This window comes from Ostrea edulis, chromosome 5 (genome assembly GCF_947568905.1).
Source record: "Ostrea edulis chromosome 5, xbOstEdul1.1, whole genome shotgun sequence".
NCBI classification, from domain to species: Eukaryota; Metazoa; Mollusca; class Bivalvia; order Ostreida; family Ostreidae; genus Ostrea; species Ostrea edulis.
The window spans coordinates 38004944-38026419 of NC_079168.1; the positions used below are offsets into that span (position 1 = coordinate 38004944).

Below are 21476 nucleotides of genomic sequence, written 5' to 3' on the forward strand. Positions count from 1 at the left end.
TTGCAGTGTTGACAGAGAGCTCCGATAATTTCTACAGATCAGATGATGCGAGTCGCTCCAGGAAGAACCTGTACTTTGTAACCTTTTCAGCTCTTTAGGCAGTTTGTCGTGAACGTTCACCCATAGGCGGTTGGGTCAAGGATATTGCACTATAACCTAGATGTAAACAATTGAGGAAATTTGAATTATGAATAAATATCTCTTTCCGATCTATGGTGTCTCTTTTTACATTCTTTAAGAAGCTTTACTTAATGTGCCATTACTACAGAATACTATTTTATCCACGTTTTAAAAAAATGTCTTATCCAACTGATTCATAAAATACAACATCTGTATTATCTGATTATAATATATAACAGTTAGAGAGAGTGGCGTATCAAGCAGCTTGATATCATCATCATTAGTCAAGGAGATTAGCGTATTACAAAGCAAGACAGGGGATGCTTACTCCTCCTAGGCACCTTAGCCCACCTCTGGTGTGTCCAGGGATATGTGTTTGCCCAACTATCTATTTTGTATTGCTTGTAGGAGTTATGAGATTGATCACTGTTCGTTATCTTCACCTTTCATTATACAACCTGATATCATCATCGCTAGTCAAGGGAATTAGCGTATCACACAACCGATACTGATATCATGAGATTAGTGTATCATACAACTTGATATCATCATCACTAGTCAATGATATAAGTGTATCACACAACTTGATATCATCATCACTGGTCAAGAAAAGAAGCGTATCACACAGCCTTTATTGATATCATCATCTCTAGTCAAGGGGACTAGCGTATCACACAACCTTTATTGATATCATCATCTCTAGTCAAGGGGACTAGCGTATCACACAGCCTTTATTGATATCATCATCGCTAAGTCAAGGAGAGAATCGTATCATGCAGTCTTGACTAACGAACGTAGTAACAAATACAAAGAAATCGGGAATTAACGCCTTTGTACCGTCAGGAAACACATAAACATCGGGAATGAACGCCTATTTACAGTCAGTATACACATAAACATCGGGAATGAACGCCTATTTACAGTCAGTATACACATAAACATCGGGAATGAACGCCTATTTACAGTCAGTATACACATATACATCGGGGATGAACGTCTTTTTACAATCAGCATACACATAAACATCGGGGATGAACGCCTATTTACCGTAAGCATACACATAAACATTGGGGATGAACGCCTATCTACAATTAGGATAAGCATTGGGGATGAACGCCTATTTACAGTCAGCATAGATATAAACATGAGGGATGTGAATGCCTATTTGCAGTCAACAAATACATAAACATCAGGGATGAACGCCTATTTACAGTCAACACGGGATGTTTATATGTATGTTGATTGTAAAAATGCACTCATCCCCGTGTTGACTGTAAATAGGCGTTCATCCCTGATGTTTATGTATTTGTTGACTGCAAATAGGCATTCACATCCCTCATGTTTATATCTATGCTGACTGTAAATAGGCGTTCATCCCCAATGCTTATCCTAATTGTAGATAGGCGTTCATCCCCAATGTTTATGTGTATGCTTACGGTAAATAGGCGTTCATCCCCGATGTTTATGTGTATGCTGATTGTAAAAAGACGTTCATCCCCGATGTATATGTGTATACTGACTGTAAATAGGCGTTCATTCCCGATGTTTATGTGTATACTGATTGTAAATAGGCGTTCATTCCCGATGTTTATGTGTATGCTGATTGTAAAAAGACGTTCATCCCCGATGTATATGTGTATACTGACTGTAAATAGGCATTTTTACAATCAACATACATATAAACATCGGGGATGAACTCCTATTTACCATCATCATACGCATAAACATCGGAGATGAACGCCTATTTACCGTCAGCAAACACATACACATTGGGGATGAACGCCTATTTACAGTCTGTATACACGTAAACATCGGGGATGAACGCCTATTTACAATCAGCATACACATACACATTGGGGATGAACGCCTATTTACAGTCTGTATACACGTAAACATCGGGGATGAACGCCTATTTACCGTCAGCAAACACATAAATATCGGTGCTGAACGCCTTTTTACAAGCAGGATACACATTAACATCGGGAATGAACGCCTATTTACAGTCAACAAATACATAAACATCTGGGATGAACTCCTTTATACAATCAGCATAGACATAAAAATCGGGGATGAACGCCTATTTACCGTCAGCAAACATATAAACATCGGGGATGAACGCCTATTTACAGTCAGCATACACATAAAGGTCGGGGATGAACACCTATCTAATCAGTATACACATAAACATCGGGGATGATTACCTACATGTATTTACCGTCAGTAAACATATATACATAGGCATGAACGCATATTTATAATCAGCATACACATAAACATCGGGGATAAGCGCCTATTTATAATAAGCATACACATAAATATAGGGGATGATTGCCTATTTACAGTCAGTAAACACATAAATATACGCATCAACGCCTATTTACAATCAGCATACACATAAACATCGGGAAAGAGCGCCTGTTTACAGTCAACAAACACATAAACATCGGGGATGAATGCCAATTTATAGTCAGCATACACATGAGCATCGGGGATGGTTGCCTATTTACAGTCAGTGAACACATAAACGTACGCATGAACGCCTTATTACAATCAGTATACACATAAAAATCGGGGATGAACACCTATTTACCGTAAGCATACATATAAACATAAGGGATGAACGCCTATTTACAGTCAACAAACACATATCGGTAAACATCGGGGATGAACGCCTATTTACCGGCAGTATACACATCGGGGATGAACGCATGCTTACAGTATTGTAATATACTAATGAGGCAAACATTTAGAAATAAATTTAATCAAACGTTAAAACGATTTTTGTTGTAGAACATCCATTTCTCATTAAAGAATGTGACTTATATAAATTTTAATGGATCCGGAACAGAAATGAGTCTCCGTTATTTCACTTACTTTTTGGGTGTCAGTATTTGATAAATCGTGAAAATAATGAGATTTTATCAAAGATTTTGTCCTGATCAAATAGAATAACAACCTCTGCTTTATGTATGCACAGGTTACAGGAAATGTACAGTTACATAATTTAATACATAAAAGAAATTCTTGTCATTCATATGAATTGACAAAATTCCAATTGTAAAAAGACTACAAATTCCATGCAAGAAACTTCTTTGAAGCCATTATTGATACTTTGAGGGGGAGGGGTGTCTCGGAATTTGTTTAAGGTATTTGACAGAACTCAGAAATGATGAATTGATTTCCAATGACACTTGGTTTTCGTTCTTAAGAGCTTGACAAATTTATTATACACGGGTAAGTCACCGTGAGCGCAAGTTCCTTTCATGTTTCAGGGTAAGGTTTTTCTTTTATGCTTCAGTTTGAAAAAATATACCCCCCTCCCCGGTTAATTGAAGAGGAAAGGGTTCAACGTTGTATATGTGTGCTATTAATATCTGTCAACACTTTCTAAATACATTCGTTAGTTTAGCATCGGGATAATTTTAAAATTTTATTATTTCTATGAGCCCTCTCCCACCTTTAATTGCGGATTATATTTGCGCGGGGTGAAAACTTTCGGGGTTTGATAAAACACATGAAATCTGATTTTATATTTCAAGAATATCGTCTTATTTATCGTTGCACGTGTTTGTTCATAGAAAATGTCAATTCACGTGGCTTTCATTCACACACATACACAAAAATACATTAAAAGTTTACAAAAGAATATCAATATTTTCTCCTCAACAGAACTTGATGTCGTTGTCAGTTCTTGATTTTTTAAATGAATTTTACGACGCGAAACATGATATAAGCACGCCTTATTTGTTTATAAATTGTCGACCTGGCTATCTAGCAAAGATGAAAGGAGACTAAACATAAAAAAGACGGCAGGAACATAATCGAATTCTATCGATCATCAATTACTATCAGTGGATAAAACATTTTACAGGAACTCCGTGTGAGAAAGTTTGAGATGGTTTTCTTTCTAAAAACCACCACTGGCACTTTTATCGCTTGAGGGGACCTATTTACTATGAATAAGAGTAAAGGTATAGAACTATTTTCACAGGGTACCTTACTTTACCGTAAAAAAATAATAAAATGCTTTTAATAATACTTTGTTGTCTTATCTATTTGTATCTTTCTTTTTCATATAACTGCCAAATTTCATCTCGAAATACACCCAAAGATCTGCAGAAATTAATTTTAAAAATCGGCGGGTTTCGCGAGGTTGAGATTTAGCTGGGCCCGGTGACTTACAAGAGCAAACAGTGTGTGTCTGGGTTGTATCACACGAATGCATGATATAAGCATTATCTGATGACTGTTATAAGAAGAATTTCTTACCTCAGTTCGTAATTGAGAGTCTCAAATAGTCCCGATCAACTAAAATTGTAAAATCGTCTAACTACCCAAATTAACATTATTATAAATCGCCAAACGCCTGTGTTAATGTGGTTTGGATAAACAAAGACATGATAAGACGTTTGAATCCTTATAAAGACTTGATATTAGCATAATTTATGTTCTATAATGAATTAATATTGATAACAATTAGTAGCTGAGTCTCTAAATCGTTATGGGTCCTTTAATCCTTTTTGGGTAATTAGTTGCAACGGTCAAAATGGCTATGATAAGTGAAAGTGCAGACGGTTTTACAATATTCAGTCACTTGAAGCTAATATGGACTTCAGTTTATAAATTGGGGTAAGAAATTCAACTTAAAAATGATCTAATGCTGCATATTCTATGTAATAACTTGTTGCAATGCTAAAACATTCTGTTCAGTCGTATAGTGTCAGGACTCAGCTAAAATTCGATTAAAAATGGTAGCATTTTCCCGAATTCATTTCTTGATATCTTGGGAAGCATACGGAATTTTAGGATGAACTTTGGTAGTAATGTAGATTGATTACGTGTGACTATATTAGAATACAGAGTAGAATTTCATATATACCATTTGGTTTATTGTTTTTAAAAAATCCATCAAAATCTCGTGTTTTCGAAATTATCATACAATTGGAGTGAAATATATGACCTTTTCTTCATATCAAAATCTAAATTTTAGCGGCTAGGCTATCTTGAAGACCTCACTAGATTTTGAAATAAGAAAAACAATCAGCAGTAAAAATCAAATAATTGTTCTAGTTCTATATTTTCCTTGAGCCAAACGGCTCATCAGAAACAGAATAACATAAATATGATGTATACAAACATCACATATTGAATGGAATATCACTCACCATTTATAATTTTTTAATCTTTATCAAAATAGGTTTCAAATTTAACAGCAAAATGACTGAATGTAATAAACTACTGTTGATGGTGATACAATATATGTAGGTTCAAGTTTTTTGTTAGAACCACTGGATCAATTTCAGGCAAAGGTGCAGTTGTTTAAAAGAAAGGGAGAAAATAGGGGATAGTAGTGAAAATATGATGTTTCAAAAATCTTATAAACTACCCTGAAAACGTTTTGATGATTTAGTTTTTAAAATCTTTTATTCTTTCTATCAATTAATTTCTTTTATTTTTTTTTTATTTTTTTTTTTTACAAAACCTTTCTTCTGTCTTGGTAAAGTATCTTTAGTCAAGATATAGTAAGGTGAAAAACATACGTTCAGCTTTTTGTATACATAAGTGTTAAGTTTTCCGGGGCTTTGAACGTGTTCATTTTTTGCTGATTAGAGATGTGTGCAGGTTGAAAAATATATACATTTCTTTTGCATAGTAGCGGATTTTTTTTTTTTTTTTTTACAGTTCACAGTTTGTGTGTAGTAATCATTCAATTACCGACTTCAGGATCCATTTTTACTGTACCTAGTACCAGCATGAAATCTGTCAGAACAAAAACCTTCCTTGTATTGACCATCTCCCTCAATCCGTATACCAATATCTGGTCGCATTCTAATTTTGATCAGAAGTGAGAAATCGACTTCTGCATTTTGTTACCTGTTCTGCTAAAAGAAATCAGGACCACGAATTGTCAGATTATTTTAAATCTTTATTCACGGATTACCGAAATCATCCAGACTTAATACGGGATCTCGATAAATCATATCAATGAAATGTCAATGATTAATTGGTTTGCAGCCGAACTTTGTATGGTAACCTACAATCCATGACTTACATAACCATGCTACAAATAACGTTTACACCATGGGGGACTAATCCTATATCACTGCGCGACCAATTTTACTTATTTTACAAAAATAACATTTCGTCTTCTGGTGAATACAAGACATTCCGTGCCTTTGAAATAATTTAAATGGTCCAAAACTATTGGAATTTGAAAATAAAGTAACAGAATAGCCATGCAGTAAAACATGTTTATCACGAAAACATTTATAACGAATTGATGTTTCTTGCGAAGTTACATTTACTGCCCTATAAATTCCTATAGTCTGTTTTATCAAATTACTGATATACATATGTATATTATTTCGACATACCTACATGTATATCTCTGATTTAAAAAAAACAGACTATAGGAACTCTTCAATTTCGGGAGATAAAATATTGCGCCATGGAAGTCATCCATTTGAACGGAAAATCTAGAGAGTTTATATTATGGAATTTACATACCTAGAGGGTAAGTAATGCAACATTGATAGTGATATATAGTGATATATAGTCAAATAACTTATCTAAAGCGAGCGGCAATGTCACCTATGTGCACATTAATTGCTAGAACCGACCAAAGTTGAATGTAAATTTTCAGACATGAATTATGAAGGACTGCTCTGAGATTCGGTGAAGGCGTCAGTTCAAATATTCAGCCCAGCCGAATCTCAGCCGAGATTGAGGTGGGATTATAATTCCCCATCCTTGTAGATCCGCCAATGGTGCGTATACCTACATCAATTTACACACATTGGTATCGGAAGCAAATGAGAAGGATGTTCCAGCACCTACATTACGCGGTCAATAGAATTCAAACTTCAGAAAGAATGTAGCATTTCAAAAACTAAAACTAAAACAGATGGGTGGTGCAGTTTTCCGTTTAGTAATTGTTATCTGTATATCTTTTTGAAATTGAAAACTTCATTGACAAATCCTTAAAAATCACTAGCTCCAATATTTAACTTCTTGCTTTTGCATGCAGAAGGTCGAGGTTCGAATATCCCAGTCGTTAAAACAGGTAGTGACAGTTCCACCGCCAAACGCTCGGCATCAGGTGTGAATGACACGGGTCATCGGAGATAACCTTAAAAACGGATGTCCCGTGTCACAGTAGGTATGACATGCTAAAGAACCCTCACTGCTCAATGGCCGTACGCGCCTAGCAAATGCCTAAATTTGAAGCCCTTCACCGGTATTGGTGACATCCCCATATGAGTGAAAAATTCTTGAGAGAGACGTTAAACAAGATTCAATCAATCAATCAATTAATCTTGAACTTGTGCGGGTCTTAATGTGGTAAATCTGTTAACAAATAAAATACCAGTTTGCCTTCAAATTAATAAACACGTTTCACTGGCAAGAATTTTATTTGCTAATGTTTATATGCTGCAGCTTACGTATACGATTAAGAATCAGCTATACGCTTTTTATTCTACTGAAGGTCGAAGTTTCATTTTGAAGTTGGTGAATGCTCAATAGGACTTTTATATGTAAGTTGCAGTATAAGAAACACTTATTGATCTCCCAATAATGCACCGTTTATTATAGCAATTACAAAAAATGTCATTATTTATGCACATACATGCATTACCTTATATTTAGAAATTTTCTTTTTGATATACGTGTTAGGTATATAATCCTTCAATAATATTATCAACATAATGTAAGGTGCAAATCTTGTTGTAGCTATCAAGTTTCGTTTCAGTCTAAATTGCTTCAATCTTAATTTAAAACATCTCTATCATGTTTACCGTTTATCAGGAAGATCGTTCATCGTGTTCTGCGTTTATCGTAAGATCGTTTGTAAGGTTTTGCGTTTATCGTGAAGATCGTTTATAAGGTTTTGCGTTTATCGTGAAGATCGGTTATAAGGTTTTGCGTTTATCGTGAAGATCGTTTATAAGGTTTTGCGTTTATCGTGAAGATCGGTTATAAGGTTTTGCGTTATCGTGAAGATCGGTTATAAGATTTTGCGTTTATCGTGAAGATCGGTTATAAAGTTTTGCGTTATCGTGAAGATCGGTTATAAGGTTTTGCGTTTATCGTGAAGATCGGTTATAAGGTTTTGCGTTTATCGTGAAGACCGTTTATCGTGTTCTGCGTCTATCAGGTTTGCCGTTTATCTTAACGCATCTTACGTGTGTCCTATCGTAGTGTGCGTGTATCCTACCCTATCGTGTGTGTATCGTGTTCTATCGTTTATCATGCCAAGAATAACGTTGTTCCTCTCTTTCTACATAAGTGTGTAAAGCAATGATTTTATCGCTTGATATGGACATAAGTTTGAAATATGCATATAGAAACAAAATCATCTTCAAAACAGTTCATAGAAATTATGAAATTTCGGTCATAATGTAACGTGTTCCTTAAACAAATACCCCACCAGAAATGTAACAAAGTCCAGGTGCAAGTTCGAAGAATCTATTACGTGCCATTAATGTGAATTATCGGAGTCCTAGGTCGGCAAGTGATTTAAAAGATCCACAACTTAATATCATCTACAGGTAATACCGGATACTTTGAACGGTAATTTGTTTTCCAGACTTATCGAAGATATATGACTGAACCCGAACTAAATGTCAGTTAAAATCAATTTATTATCTCTATTCCTCTGAGGACCAGGGAGATTGAAGAAAAGATTGGCTTATAAGGTTTAATTAAAATCAATATGGAAAAGTAGCGCATTTTAAATAGGTTGTTTTGAAATATTTCACAATTGTCGACAAGTATTTAGCGCTAAATGGTTGATATATATACATACTGGTAGGTGAACTTCATTCATTGCTATGATTTCTTTTTCTTCAGAAAAGCTGTTCTTGTTTTAAACTTAATTGTTATCAATGTACGGATAACAATTCTGTGTACCTTGAGCGGAAAAATATATCTACTTCTTTTGAAATATTTTTAAAAGTTCCAAAAGGTGGTGGACAGTTCATTTATGTACAATGAAATGTCAAGCTTTCTACAATTCATTTGTAAAGATCAAATTCACACGTGTGTTTTTTTTTTGTTTTTTTTTTTTTGTAATAACTGCAGAATTTATTTGGTCACAGAATCACTGCTGAAGCGATAGGTCTCTGCATGTAATCCATTCCATGTTGTTAGTTTGAAAATTAAATTAACATTATAATCAAAAATGTATATTATTGCGAAAACTGTAGATAAGAGAAATTTCTAAATTTCTGTTCAAAATGATTGTTTTATAAAAATATTTTTTTCAGTTTATTTTGAATTTCAAGATAAAAAAAGGGGAATTAGTATTGCCGTAATATGTGAATGGCAAAGTCTAGTTATTCATAGTAAAGTAAAAAGAATGCAAAATTTAAAAAAAAAATTTTCAGCTGGATAATATTTATTTCAAAATTCAATTCAACACAATGTACATATCATCACAATAAAAGAGAGAGAGAGAGAGAGACAGAGACAGAGACAGAGAGAGCATAAGGTTGTCATGGTTGGAGAGTAAACGTAAGGCTGTCCGAGTTGGAAATATTTAACTAATAATAGTTGCCATAGTTGGAAGCATTGAGATTATATACAAGATAAATCCTTAATGTCAAGAATTCAAATAGTCAGGGTCTGCATGTTTTTATGTAAAATGCTATCAGTGCTTTATATTCAGAATATTGGTCCAAGTTTCCCATTTGGACCAATATTCTGAATATAAAGTACTAATAGCATTTATAATCAAAAATGTATATTATTGTCAAAACTGTAGATATGAGAAATTTCTGAATTCCTTTTAAAAATGATTATCTTTTATAAAAATATTTTTTCAGTTTATTTTGAATTTCAAGATAAAAAGGGGAATTAGTATTGCCGTAATATGTGAATGGCAAAATCTTTTTATTTATAGTAAAGTAAAAAGAATGCAAAAGTTAAAAAAAGAAAAAAAAATCTTTTGTACATAACAATTTTTAATTTGTACAATTCTATTGATCATTTATCGATCATTTTTGGAAAAATAAAATAAAAAGCGGTCGGAGGCTCAGAAATTACAGGTGTTCATTCACATGTTTCGCGACAAAAGTCTCACAATTTCGTCTTAACACCTGCTAGGTGACTTACACCTCTAATGTCGTGTGCTTGACGAGGGATTAGTCACTGCAGTACCTATGTTAGATATTTAAGTTTAATGCACATCTAGAACTGTATGTGTATGTGATATACATGTATGGTAATGATATCTCAATACACATGAAGTAAACAGAAAACATCACAAAAAGGGCAATGATGATATTAGGACATATGCATGATAAACTAACAAAACATTGAAATGGAAAATAAAATGGAGGGGACGGTGGTTAATGGGAACTAAGAAAAACAAGCAGAAGAAATAAAGGACAAAATCTACCTATGATATCTGAAAGAAAACTGTTAAATCCCACGATTAAGGTCAAATAACGTTGATTTTCACATCACAAATATATAGTAGAAAGTTGTCTCTTGAATGATGATGGCTCTATATATTTGTGAAAAATTCTCGGAAGGAAGTTAAACAATAGACATTTAATCAATCTATCAATCACATTTTTCCGAAACACAAATCGGTAATTAACGACTATGGTTCATCACAGAGTCAAACCTCTCATTCTATTATCAATGATACCTTTCTATATGAAATTTCTGTTTATAATTAACAAATCAGAATGTAATTTAAAGAACAGTGGGATATATTATTTAATCTGCAATGCCTTAAGTAGCTACAGAACTGTAGCTCTCTGGAAAAAAATATTGTGACAGATCAGAGAGCTACAAATCCACCCCTTGTAAAAACCTTCGATTTACGGCGCACAAAAAATGCGCACAGTTGATGCCTTATATCGTTGTATTCTTATATATTGCCGTCTCATAAATCTAATATAAAAAAAATCCTAACATATTTTCCTACTATTCTTGTGTCCAAACATACTTTCAAATATTCATAAGAGATCCATACGACCCGAAAACTCTCAGCTTCAAATTATTTCGTTTGCTGACGAAGCTATGTTAGATAGTCAGTCAGTTCGAACCCTGTTGCTATTGGTATCTATTCATTACAAGTTATATATTCAGTCTTCATTTATCATAAACACGAATGATTTAAAATAGAAATTAAAAACTATAGTTCATCTAAAGGTGAAATAAGCTCTTGATGATTGAAAATGCTACAAAAGCCTCGTCTGGTGCATTACGCTCGTGTGCCAGGGGTTGGGACCGGACCAGACTAATGAAAGTCGTGTAGCCATGAGTTTACCAACAGTGTATTTGAGTAATAACTATTTAACCGAACTGGGATGATTTTTTTGATTTAAAATAGTTAACTTCAAATATTTGTGGGGAAATTAGTTCACAGCTAGACTTTATTGTGAAAGTATGGAAACGAACCGGGATTCGAATGTACTGGCTACCTAACATGGCTGCGTCAACGAACGAAATCATAAAAAGCTGCGGGTTTTTCTGTCGTATGGGGCTTTAATGAATATTTTAAGGTATGTTTGGACACAAGTGTAGTAGGAAAATATGTTAGGAATGTTTTGTTATCAAATTCATGAGACGGCAATACAGGAATACAACGATATAAGGCCTCAACCATGCGCATTGTTTTGTGCGCCGTAAATCGAACATTTTTATAAGGGGTGGATCTGTAGCTCTCTGATCTGTCTCAATTTTTTTTTCAGAGAGCTATAGTTCTGCAGCAATGCCTAACGGTGCAACAATTAATAATACATTTAATGACATGAAGCAGAATTTATCAAAAAACTTCTACGTGAGAAACAATCTCTTGCTGTGGCCTTCAATCCGACATTTAGATATATCTAGGACGTTTTATCCATCAACAATAATCGTTTTCATTCTTATGTCGGTTCGATATATCCATGTGAACTCAAATAAAAGACAGCACAGAGTCCTTCACCTCTGCTTTATACTTAAATATTTATCATCCATGTATATATATTAACGGCAAACTAACAACTCAGCTTTGTGACAAACGGTATGATTTCAGCTCCTCCATCGTCAACTTCCTATATTCATTTAGCAATATTCCATTATCACCTGTATATAGTGTTTATATCTCTCCACTGATTCAATACTTAAGAGCTTGTTCTGCTTATGATCAGTTTTTTAAATCGAGACAGGCTATTGACAAACAAAAATATTCCCTGAGGAACTCCAGCATATTTTTTATTTCAACTTCAGAGTACCTGTGCGTGGAATTAAAGTGGCGTTTAACAAAGTAATTTTTTGGATGACTGACTAATAGACAGGAATATTTGCGTTTTCAATTTTTGTGGAAATAACAACTATCTTTGATATCAAAAGTATAATTTTTAATTTATCGTGAGGAATGGTCGTGTAAAGTATTGAAATGTCATACGTTTTGATGTTGTGTCTTTTATTTCGAATTTACCGGGATATGTACATTACTTATTTCCTTGACAAAGTACTTGTTCCTGTCCACCTATCCAATATTTTGATAAATGAAGATAACAATCAGCATCAGTCCTTGAAATATGCAACACTGGCAATACACTCAAATCGATTTTGACACTTCCTGGTGCCTGTTATCTCACCAACTGAAGTTGATAATCAATAGAAAATAACCCCTAAGGCACCTCATGAAAATCAATAGAAAATAACCCCTAAGGCACCTCATGATAATCAATAGAAAAATAACCCCTAAGACACCTCATGATAATCAATAGAAAAATAACCCCTAAGACACCTCATGATAATCAATAGAAAATAACCCCGAAGGTACCTCATGATAATCAATAGAAAAATAACCCCTAAGACACCTCATGATAATCAATAGAAAATAACCCTTAAAGTACATCATGATAATCGGCAGACAATGACTCCTAAGTGCCTCATGATGATCAGTAGATTGATTGATTGGATTTTGTTTAACGTCCCTCTCAAGAATTGTTCACTCAAATGGAGTGCTGCAAAAGGCCTATTCTCAGTGCTTACGGTGTTTGAGCAGGGAGGGATCTTTATCGTGCCACACTTGCTGTGAAACAGGGCCTCGGTGTTTGCGGTCTCGTCCGAAGGACCGCCCCATTGAATCACCTCTTACGACAAGCAATGGGTACTGAGGACCTATTCTGACCCGGATCCCCACGGGACTGATTAGTAGGAAATAACCCTGAAGCACCTGATACATGATACTGTATTACTCTTTCTCCCTCTTGTTTTCTCTCTCACATCACTGTTCGCTATCTTCGCCATTCAGCTATTTACAACATATATGCTATATGTATACGTATGATCTATGGCATGTCAAACGTTGTAATATTTGATCTTTTCCATTTGTATTGTATAATTTTCCATTTGCATTCTATATTTTCCATTTGCATTGTATAATTTTTCATTTGCATTGTATAATTTCCATTTGTATTGTATAATTTTCCATTTGTATTGTATAATTTTTCATTTGTATTGTATCCAGGGAATGTTTAATTTGATTTGTTACGAAGGATTTCATTAGTTAACGTTGCTTTAACGTTCACTGATGTATCACAAATGTAGACGTGCTTAGCACACAGGGCCGTAGCAATGACGATTCTTTATCGTACCAACGCCTGCAGCGACACGGAATATCTGTTTTTAAGGTCATTACGGAAAGACCCGTGATTCTCACTTTTAAATGCCGAGTGTTTGGCAAAGGAGCAATCACTGCTTTTGTTTATGTTTTAGGTTTGCTGCGGCAATGACAGTAAAGGTTCTCGAACTCACGACCTCCCGCCCACAAACCAAGCAGGACTAGTTATTTTTAAAAATACGTAGCTAACTCTAGTAATGGCGACCCCCCCCCCCCCCCCCGATCATTTTTAAAAAAATAGAACTGTCCAGAAAAGCATGCAAATTTTTATTTAGTCAGAATTCAGTAGATTCGGGGGACTTAATTCGGCCCTTGGGTCCCCACAATTGTTAACATCGAGTTTGGTTTGTTACAGATATTCAATGGGTTAATCTTACTTAAGTTATCGTTTTTCGAATTTGGTAATGCGCGAGATGTTGATGAGGTCAAATTCAGGAGGCACGTTTCGCAGGAATGTACCGTATTTGCTAAGTGCAATGGCATAACCCCCCCCCTTCATTTATCGCTTTTATGCGTCTAATGTGATCAGCATATTCAAAATAGAATCTTATTTAACCACTGGCTGATCTAGATTATTCTGAACGAAAGGATGCAGTAAACTGCTGGATATCTGGGGACTGTCTTAAGATCACTAGTGAGTCCCAGTGCAAAACCTTGGTGGAGGGGGGGGGGGGGGGGTTGCAAGGGGGCGAGGTCCCCTGAAACAAGTGCGTTCTGACAAAATAAAACGTACATGCATGCTTTTTTCGACATTTCTGTACTAAATATCATATTTGTGAAGGGAGGGAGAGGGTATCTGGGCGCAAGATTTGTCATTATTAGCTACATGTATGTTCAACTAGTCCTTATATGGAACCGGTAGCGGTAGTTCAGTGATATATTCTTTGGTTCGTAACCGTGAAATCGCATGTTCGAGTTCTACTCGTGTCATGGCTGCATCAATATAGTTAATACTTCCCCATACACATTGCTGTTTAAAAGTGAGAATCACGGATCTTGCGGATAATGTGACCTTAAAAGCAGACATCCCGTGTTGCGACATGCGTTGATACGTTAAAGAACCCCCACTGCTACGCCACTGTGCGCTGAACATAGTAAGTCTATTTGTGGTACGTCACTTACAGCTGGTGACGGCTAAATATAAGTGGTACCTAAACTAATTAAATCCTTCGTAACAAATCAAAATAAACAATCCCTCGGATACAATACAAATGAAAGATTTTGCAATGCAAATGGAAATTATACAATGCAAACGAAATTTGACATGCCATACCTATCCTTGATATGAATATTGTCTCTATTTGGAATTCTTTCTATATGTTAATATATTTTTGGTGAACAAGACAAGTGACGTCCGAGAAACTCGTGAGTTTTGACTGTGTGTACATGGATCTGTTTTACCCCATTGAATTACAGATACACGCTGATCAACTGATGGCAACCTCAGAATGATGTTGGCATTATTACTTCTTCTAAGTGTTCAGATTGGTGGTGTTTTGGGGATATACGGTGGATGCATGAGTTACTCTACCACCATAGAGTCCTCGGGCATTCTGAAGGTAAGTTCATATACTCTGAAGGTGTGTGTATATCATCTACTACCACAGTTCTGGGACATTTTAAAGATGAATATATATATATTCTACTACCATGAAGTCCTGAACGATTTTAAAGGTGAGAAAATAGATTCTATTACCATCGAGTCCTTGGACCTTTTAAAGGGGCATGTCTACGATTTGTGATGAAAATTTGCAAATTTTATGTTTCATTTTTAATTTTTAGAATTCCCCAATAAGGTATTTCAAATGGTCAGAAAATTTGAATGTCAGTTGTCGATGTGCATGGTATGGCACGATCTTTGTTTACATCCATGTAATAAAGAATTGTGAATTTTGCATCTCACATGTAACTCAAAAATTTAAATTATCAAATTTTGGTTGACGATTAGAAAAGTGAAGATAAGTGAAAATTCTCGAGAGGGAAGTTAGACAAGATACACTCAATCAAATCGTGCCCATATCCTCTTTAAAGGTGAGTATATATACTCTACCATTACAGTTCTCTGACCTTTTAAAGGTGAAGATATATACAGTACTACCCAGAAAGTCCTCAAAGCTTTTGTAGAACACTTACTTACGGTACACATTCTCTCATCTAAAGGTAACATAATTGTAATTATATGATTATGTATTATGAAACACAGAAACCTGTATTTCTATATAGTAAAATATGATTATATTTGAATTTCTTTCTTTTCTTTGAAAATTTTCCCCATTAAATAAGACATTGCTTGCTTACCATCTTACTTTTGCAGGTGAACTTGTTTTTCCTGAATGGGTGGCAAATCGGTAAAGGACCATGCTACCATTGTAAGGCTGAAGATAAAGGGAAAGATGTTACAGAACGAAGGAAACAATTTATACTACAGAGCGGTGACCCCAATATATTAGGGAAATGGACGATTGAAATGGAGAATCAAAACGGGAATGTGTCGAACGTCAACAAAACATCAGACATCAATAGGGCTTCAAAAGATGTTGTGCTTATTGTGAGTGAGAAGGAGAGATGGGAACTAGATGGTTCGGAGATTTCTTTGGATTTTAATTCAACACTCAATGAATTTGATATCAAGTATGTATTTTAATGAAAGCAATAAACCAACAATGACAACTCTCATAAATCTGTCAAGATGGCAAAATTAAGTGTAGGGAAAATACTGACGCCTGGACAAAAAAGACGGGGGATTAGGTTCACATAGGAGTGAACATGTCCTGTTGACGTCACACCCGTCGTGAGCCTGTACATTGATGATGTAAACGGAATAATCCGTAGTCAAAATAAGTGTCTAAAGAACAGCCTCATAATATATATATATATATATATATATATATATATATATATATAAAGCAATAAATAATCACAACTAGGTACCGAAAATTTTCGCCCCAGCCCGGGGTCGAACCAGCGACCTACGGCACCCACCGCCTAGCAAGACTATCAAACCAGTGCGTAAGTCCACTCGGCCACAACGACCCACCGCCTAGCAAGACTATCAAACCAGTGCGTAAGTCCACTCGGCCACAACGACCCACCGCCTAGCAAGACTATCAAACCAGTGCGTAAGTCCACTCGGCCACAACGACTTGTGGCCGAGTGGACTTACGCACTGGTTTGACAGTCTTGCTAGGCGGTGGGTGCCGTAGGTCGCTGGTTCGACCCCGGGCTGGGGCGAAAATTTTCAGTACCTAGTTATGATTATTTAGTGCTTTATATATTAATTAATTGATTATCACATGTATCGTTTAGATCCTAGGGGTAAACGTAAGGTTGGGTGTTATAATTGTTTGTTTGTGCTTTATATATATATATATATATATATATATATATATATATATCCAAATTGTGTTTTTAAAAAAAATCACAGTGTCCGGTATAAAATATTAAAAGAAATAGAATAAACAGTACACAAAGTTAAAAATTTAACGCAAGCGCTTTCATTTTATAATCCTCAGGCGTTACATTTTAAAAATAGTTTTGAAATGGTTTGACGTCATAAAGGCGTCCTAACATTTCACGTACATAACGACGTCATAAACGAATGAAGGGAAAAGGATTTTACGTTAAGCATATTATGACGTCATAGATAATAACAGTAAACATATTTTACAGTAAGCTATTGAGAGCCGGTTTTAAAGTCTTAATAAAGTGTCTTTCTTTTTCTCGTCGGGAAATAGTATTTTCTGTATACAGTTTATAAAACGGAAATACACTGAATTGTCCGTGGCCACACACATCTATATGTTCACTAACTTTAATATTTCTGTATTCGGGTGCTGAAATGTGTTGTTTATGAACTCGTATACGAGTTCGCAGAGTAGTTCCAGTTTCACCGATATAATGTTTTCCACAGCCAGCACATCTTATAACATAAATTAAATTTTTGGTGGAGCACGTCATATCTGAATTTACCGTAAATTCCTTGTTGTTAAATTCGAACGAACTTCCTTCCCTTAAGTATGGGCACGTTCCGCATCGCCGATCGTCACATTTGGTAACGGTGAAAAATTTTTTGTTGGACTTTTCCTGAAAATTAGATTTACATAACAGTCTCCTAAGATTTTTCGGTTGTCTCTTGCTGTTGATAAAAGTATATTTCTTCATAATTTTCCCCATTTTTTCATCTGTTTTTAGTAGGTCGTTGAGTTGCCGAACGATAGGTGTAACATTAGAGTTCCTTGGGTTGTATGTTGTAACAAACGGTAAAATGTGTGAATTTGTTGTGGGATTGATTTTGGATTTATTGATAAGATTTTCTCTATTGAGTTCTCTGGCTTTCTTGATTCCGTCGTTTATAAGTTTGATTGGATAATTCTGTTTTTGTAAATAACTATTTAATTCCCCTAAACGTTGTTCTCTGGTAGGTTCTTCGCTAACGATGGTACATATTCTTCTGGCGAGGTTGTAAGGTATGGCACGTTTTGTGTGTCTTGGATGCGAGGACGAAAAGTGTAAATACTGGTGAGTGTCCGTGTGTTTGTAAAAAATATCTGTAATTATTTTATCCTCCTTTTTGATAACAGAAACATCCAGGAATGGTATACAAGATGTACTGTAATCCATTGTGAATTTTAAATTGATATCCAATTCGTTTAGAATGTTCTTAAATTTATTCAAATCCGTAATGTCTTTGTTCCAAATAATGAAGCAATCATCCAAGTATCTTTTCCAGTTTTGTCTTATATATAGACCGAATTGTTCATCAAATGATTTTTTAACTTTTTGGTATAATAATTCCTCTAAATAGCCGAGTGTAAGTGTGGCATATGTTGGAGCCATTTTGGTTCCCATTGCGGTACCTTTATCTTGAAGATAGTGTTTGTTGTTGAATGTGAAAACATTGTTTTGTAGTACAAGTGCTGTTGCTTCTAAAATAAAGTCTTTAGAAAAACGTTCATCTATTTGTTCTGGGTGTTTATCTATCCAATATTCTAGTGCTTGAAGTCCTAGTGGACAAGTAATATTAGTATATAAATTAACAACATCAAACGTTACTAATATTGCGTTCTCGTTTACCTTATCAGGTAAGTGTCGTAAGAAATCTAAATCATCACGGACAAAACTGTTGACTTCATTACACAGAGGTTTTAATATAATGTCCAGCAAGTTACTAAGTCTTTGTGTTGGGGCGGATGGCCCCCCTACAATTGGGCGGAATTTCAAATCCTTGGGTCTAAGACAAGTGATGTATTCACAATTTTGAAGCTGTATTGCGTGTTTTATTTCATCCGATTTGTGGACTTTGGGTAAGCCATAGAAACAGCTTTCTTTCAAATCAAAATTTGTGATAAAATCCTCTTCTTTTTCAGTAAGTGATGACGGATGTTTTTGTATAATTTTTCTAATTTTTTGTAGAATCTTTTTATTTTGACTTTCATTTATTTCCGAGTAGAACTCATCGTTGTTTAGCATATCTAATATTTTGGATTTGTAGAAATCTGAGTCCATTATTACAACTGCTCCCCCTTTGTCAGCTTCTTTGATAACAATGTTTTCATCCAATGACAATGATTTTAAAGCATTCATTTCAGTTTTCGATAGATTGTTTTTTCCGGTGTTTGAATTATCATCAATGATTGGAGTTTTTAGTAAAACATCACAAACTGTATCTAACATATTATTTCGGCCTCTCCTTGGATTAAATTTTGATTTATTTCTGAGAAGGCTTTCTTCCAGATTTTTCTCTTCATCATGTTCATCCTCCTCACCAAAGAATTCGGCCAGTCTCAATCTGCGGGTGTATTCTTTAATATCTTTAGTTAATTCTTGGGTATTATTTCTCGGTGTTGGTGTAAATTTTAAACTTTTCGATAATAAATTTATTTCGTCTTTTGTCAAATGTTTGCTAGAAAGGTTGATTACCTTTGGGTCCACGGTTTTGGTCTGATGTTCTCGAATCTCTGGCTTCCGTTCAGTTTGCCTCCGCCTAAAAAATACTGGCTGCTTTTTCTTCCAATATACGTGGTGCCATTATGTTTGAACACGTTTGTTGTTCCCGAATTTTTATAGTTTTTATAAACAGTTTGGTTTTTCGTTTTGAATCCTCTCTTGGTCTTTCTCTGGGTATCTGAGTCTGATGTCGGCCTCGATTGATACGGATTGCGTCCTGATTGTCCTGGTTGTTTTTGTTGTTGGTTGGTTACAGGACCTGTCCTTGTATTTTCTGTACTAGTGTTGTGATTTTTCCTATTACCCTCCGTTTTGAAGGAGACATTTTTCCTGGTTGCTGCAGCATAATTGACCATTTGTTCGTTGTTTCTGTTGGGTTTTCTTTTATTTGTATTCCGTTTGTTTGTTTTCTCCTTGATAACGGTTTTTCCATACTTTCTTATGTAATCTAACTGCCAAATTTCTTTGTATCGCCACCTGTCGATAGATTTCTTTTCTTCTTTTTCACAGTCGGATTTCCACATTTCCTGCAGAATTTCTAACACTCTACCTGACGTTAAATCCTCGAGTTTTGTTTTGATATTCTCGTCGATGTTCATGACTTTCTGCTGGTTGTTGGAGGATCTCATTCGGAGAAGTTGTATTTCTCCTTTTACTCTCTCGATGGCAACGTTAGCTCTTATATCCGTTTGGTTTTCTGGTTCACCTCGGATTTCTGGAATTCTGAATTTTCTTGGTATGATAGGGGTATCCTCACTCAACCAATTTTCAAACTGATCAGCATCCTTTGCACAGTTTATCTGTTTCCAGAACAGTTGTTTTCTTAAATTTAAAGCTGTATTCCACTGGGTCTTCATTTTCTGTTTAATTTTGTTAGCTTCTTTCAGCAAAGTTATTGCCATCACTTGCTGCTGAATTGATTCAGTCGGTGTATGGTATACAGCGTGATTCCTCGAAATTTCCACACTAGAATTCACTGATTTTATGTAGGTTTCCTCATCGCTGTTGCTTACAGGAATCTCGCACACCATTAAGATATTTTTCATCTCGTCCACTTTTTTCTCAATGGATTCAATGCGATCCAACAAATCGTGAAGTAACTCATTATTATCCTTTTCCCTATGAGTCCCTTTGTGTTCTGCCATCACGGTCACTGGTGTAATATATCCAAATTGTGTTTTTAAAAAAAATCACAGTGTCCGGTATAAAATATTAAAAGAAATCGAATAAACAGTACACAAAGTTAAAAATTTAACGCAAGCGCTTTCATTTTATAATCCTCAGGCGTTACATTTTAAAATAGTTTTGAAATGGTTTGACGTCATAAAGGCGTCCTAACATTTCACGTACATAACGACGTCATAAACGAATGAAGGGAAAAGGATTTTACGTTAAGCATATTATGACGTCATAGATAATAACAGTAAACATATTTTATAGTAAGCTATTGAGAGCCGGTTTTAAAGTCTTAATAAAGTGTCTTTCTTTTTCTCGTCGGGAAATAGTATTTTCTGTGTACAGTTTATAAAACGGAAATACACTGAATTGTCCGTGGCCACACACATCTATATGTTCACTAACTTTAATTTTTCTGTATTCGGGTGCTGAAATGTGTTGTTTATGAACTCGTATACGAGTTCGCAGAGTAGTTCCAGTTTCACCGATATAATGTTTTCCACAGCCAGCACATCTTATAACATAAATTAAATTTTTGGTGGAGCACGTCATACCTGAATTTACCGTAAATTCCTTGTTGTTAAATTCGAACGAACTTCCTTCC

General features: G+C 35.1%; 1 protein-coding gene across 1 annotated transcript in view; it reads left to right on the forward strand.

The window, feature by feature from the left end:
• The first annotated feature begins 8765 nt into the window (after positions 1–8765).
• The window catches only part of LOC125651188 (uncharacterized), an 82520-nt gene continuing 69809 nt past the window's right edge, over positions 8766–21476 (forward strand). Inside the window, exons 1-3 of the mRNA XM_048879770.2 lie at positions 8766–8928; positions 15167–15309; positions 16065–16381. Of these exons, the coding sequence (XP_048735727.2) occupies positions 15199–15309; positions 16065–16381 (428 nt within the window). The 5' untranslated portion in view covers positions 8766–8928; positions 15167–15198. The remainder of the gene's footprint in view (positions 8929–15166; positions 15310–16064; positions 16382–21476) is intronic.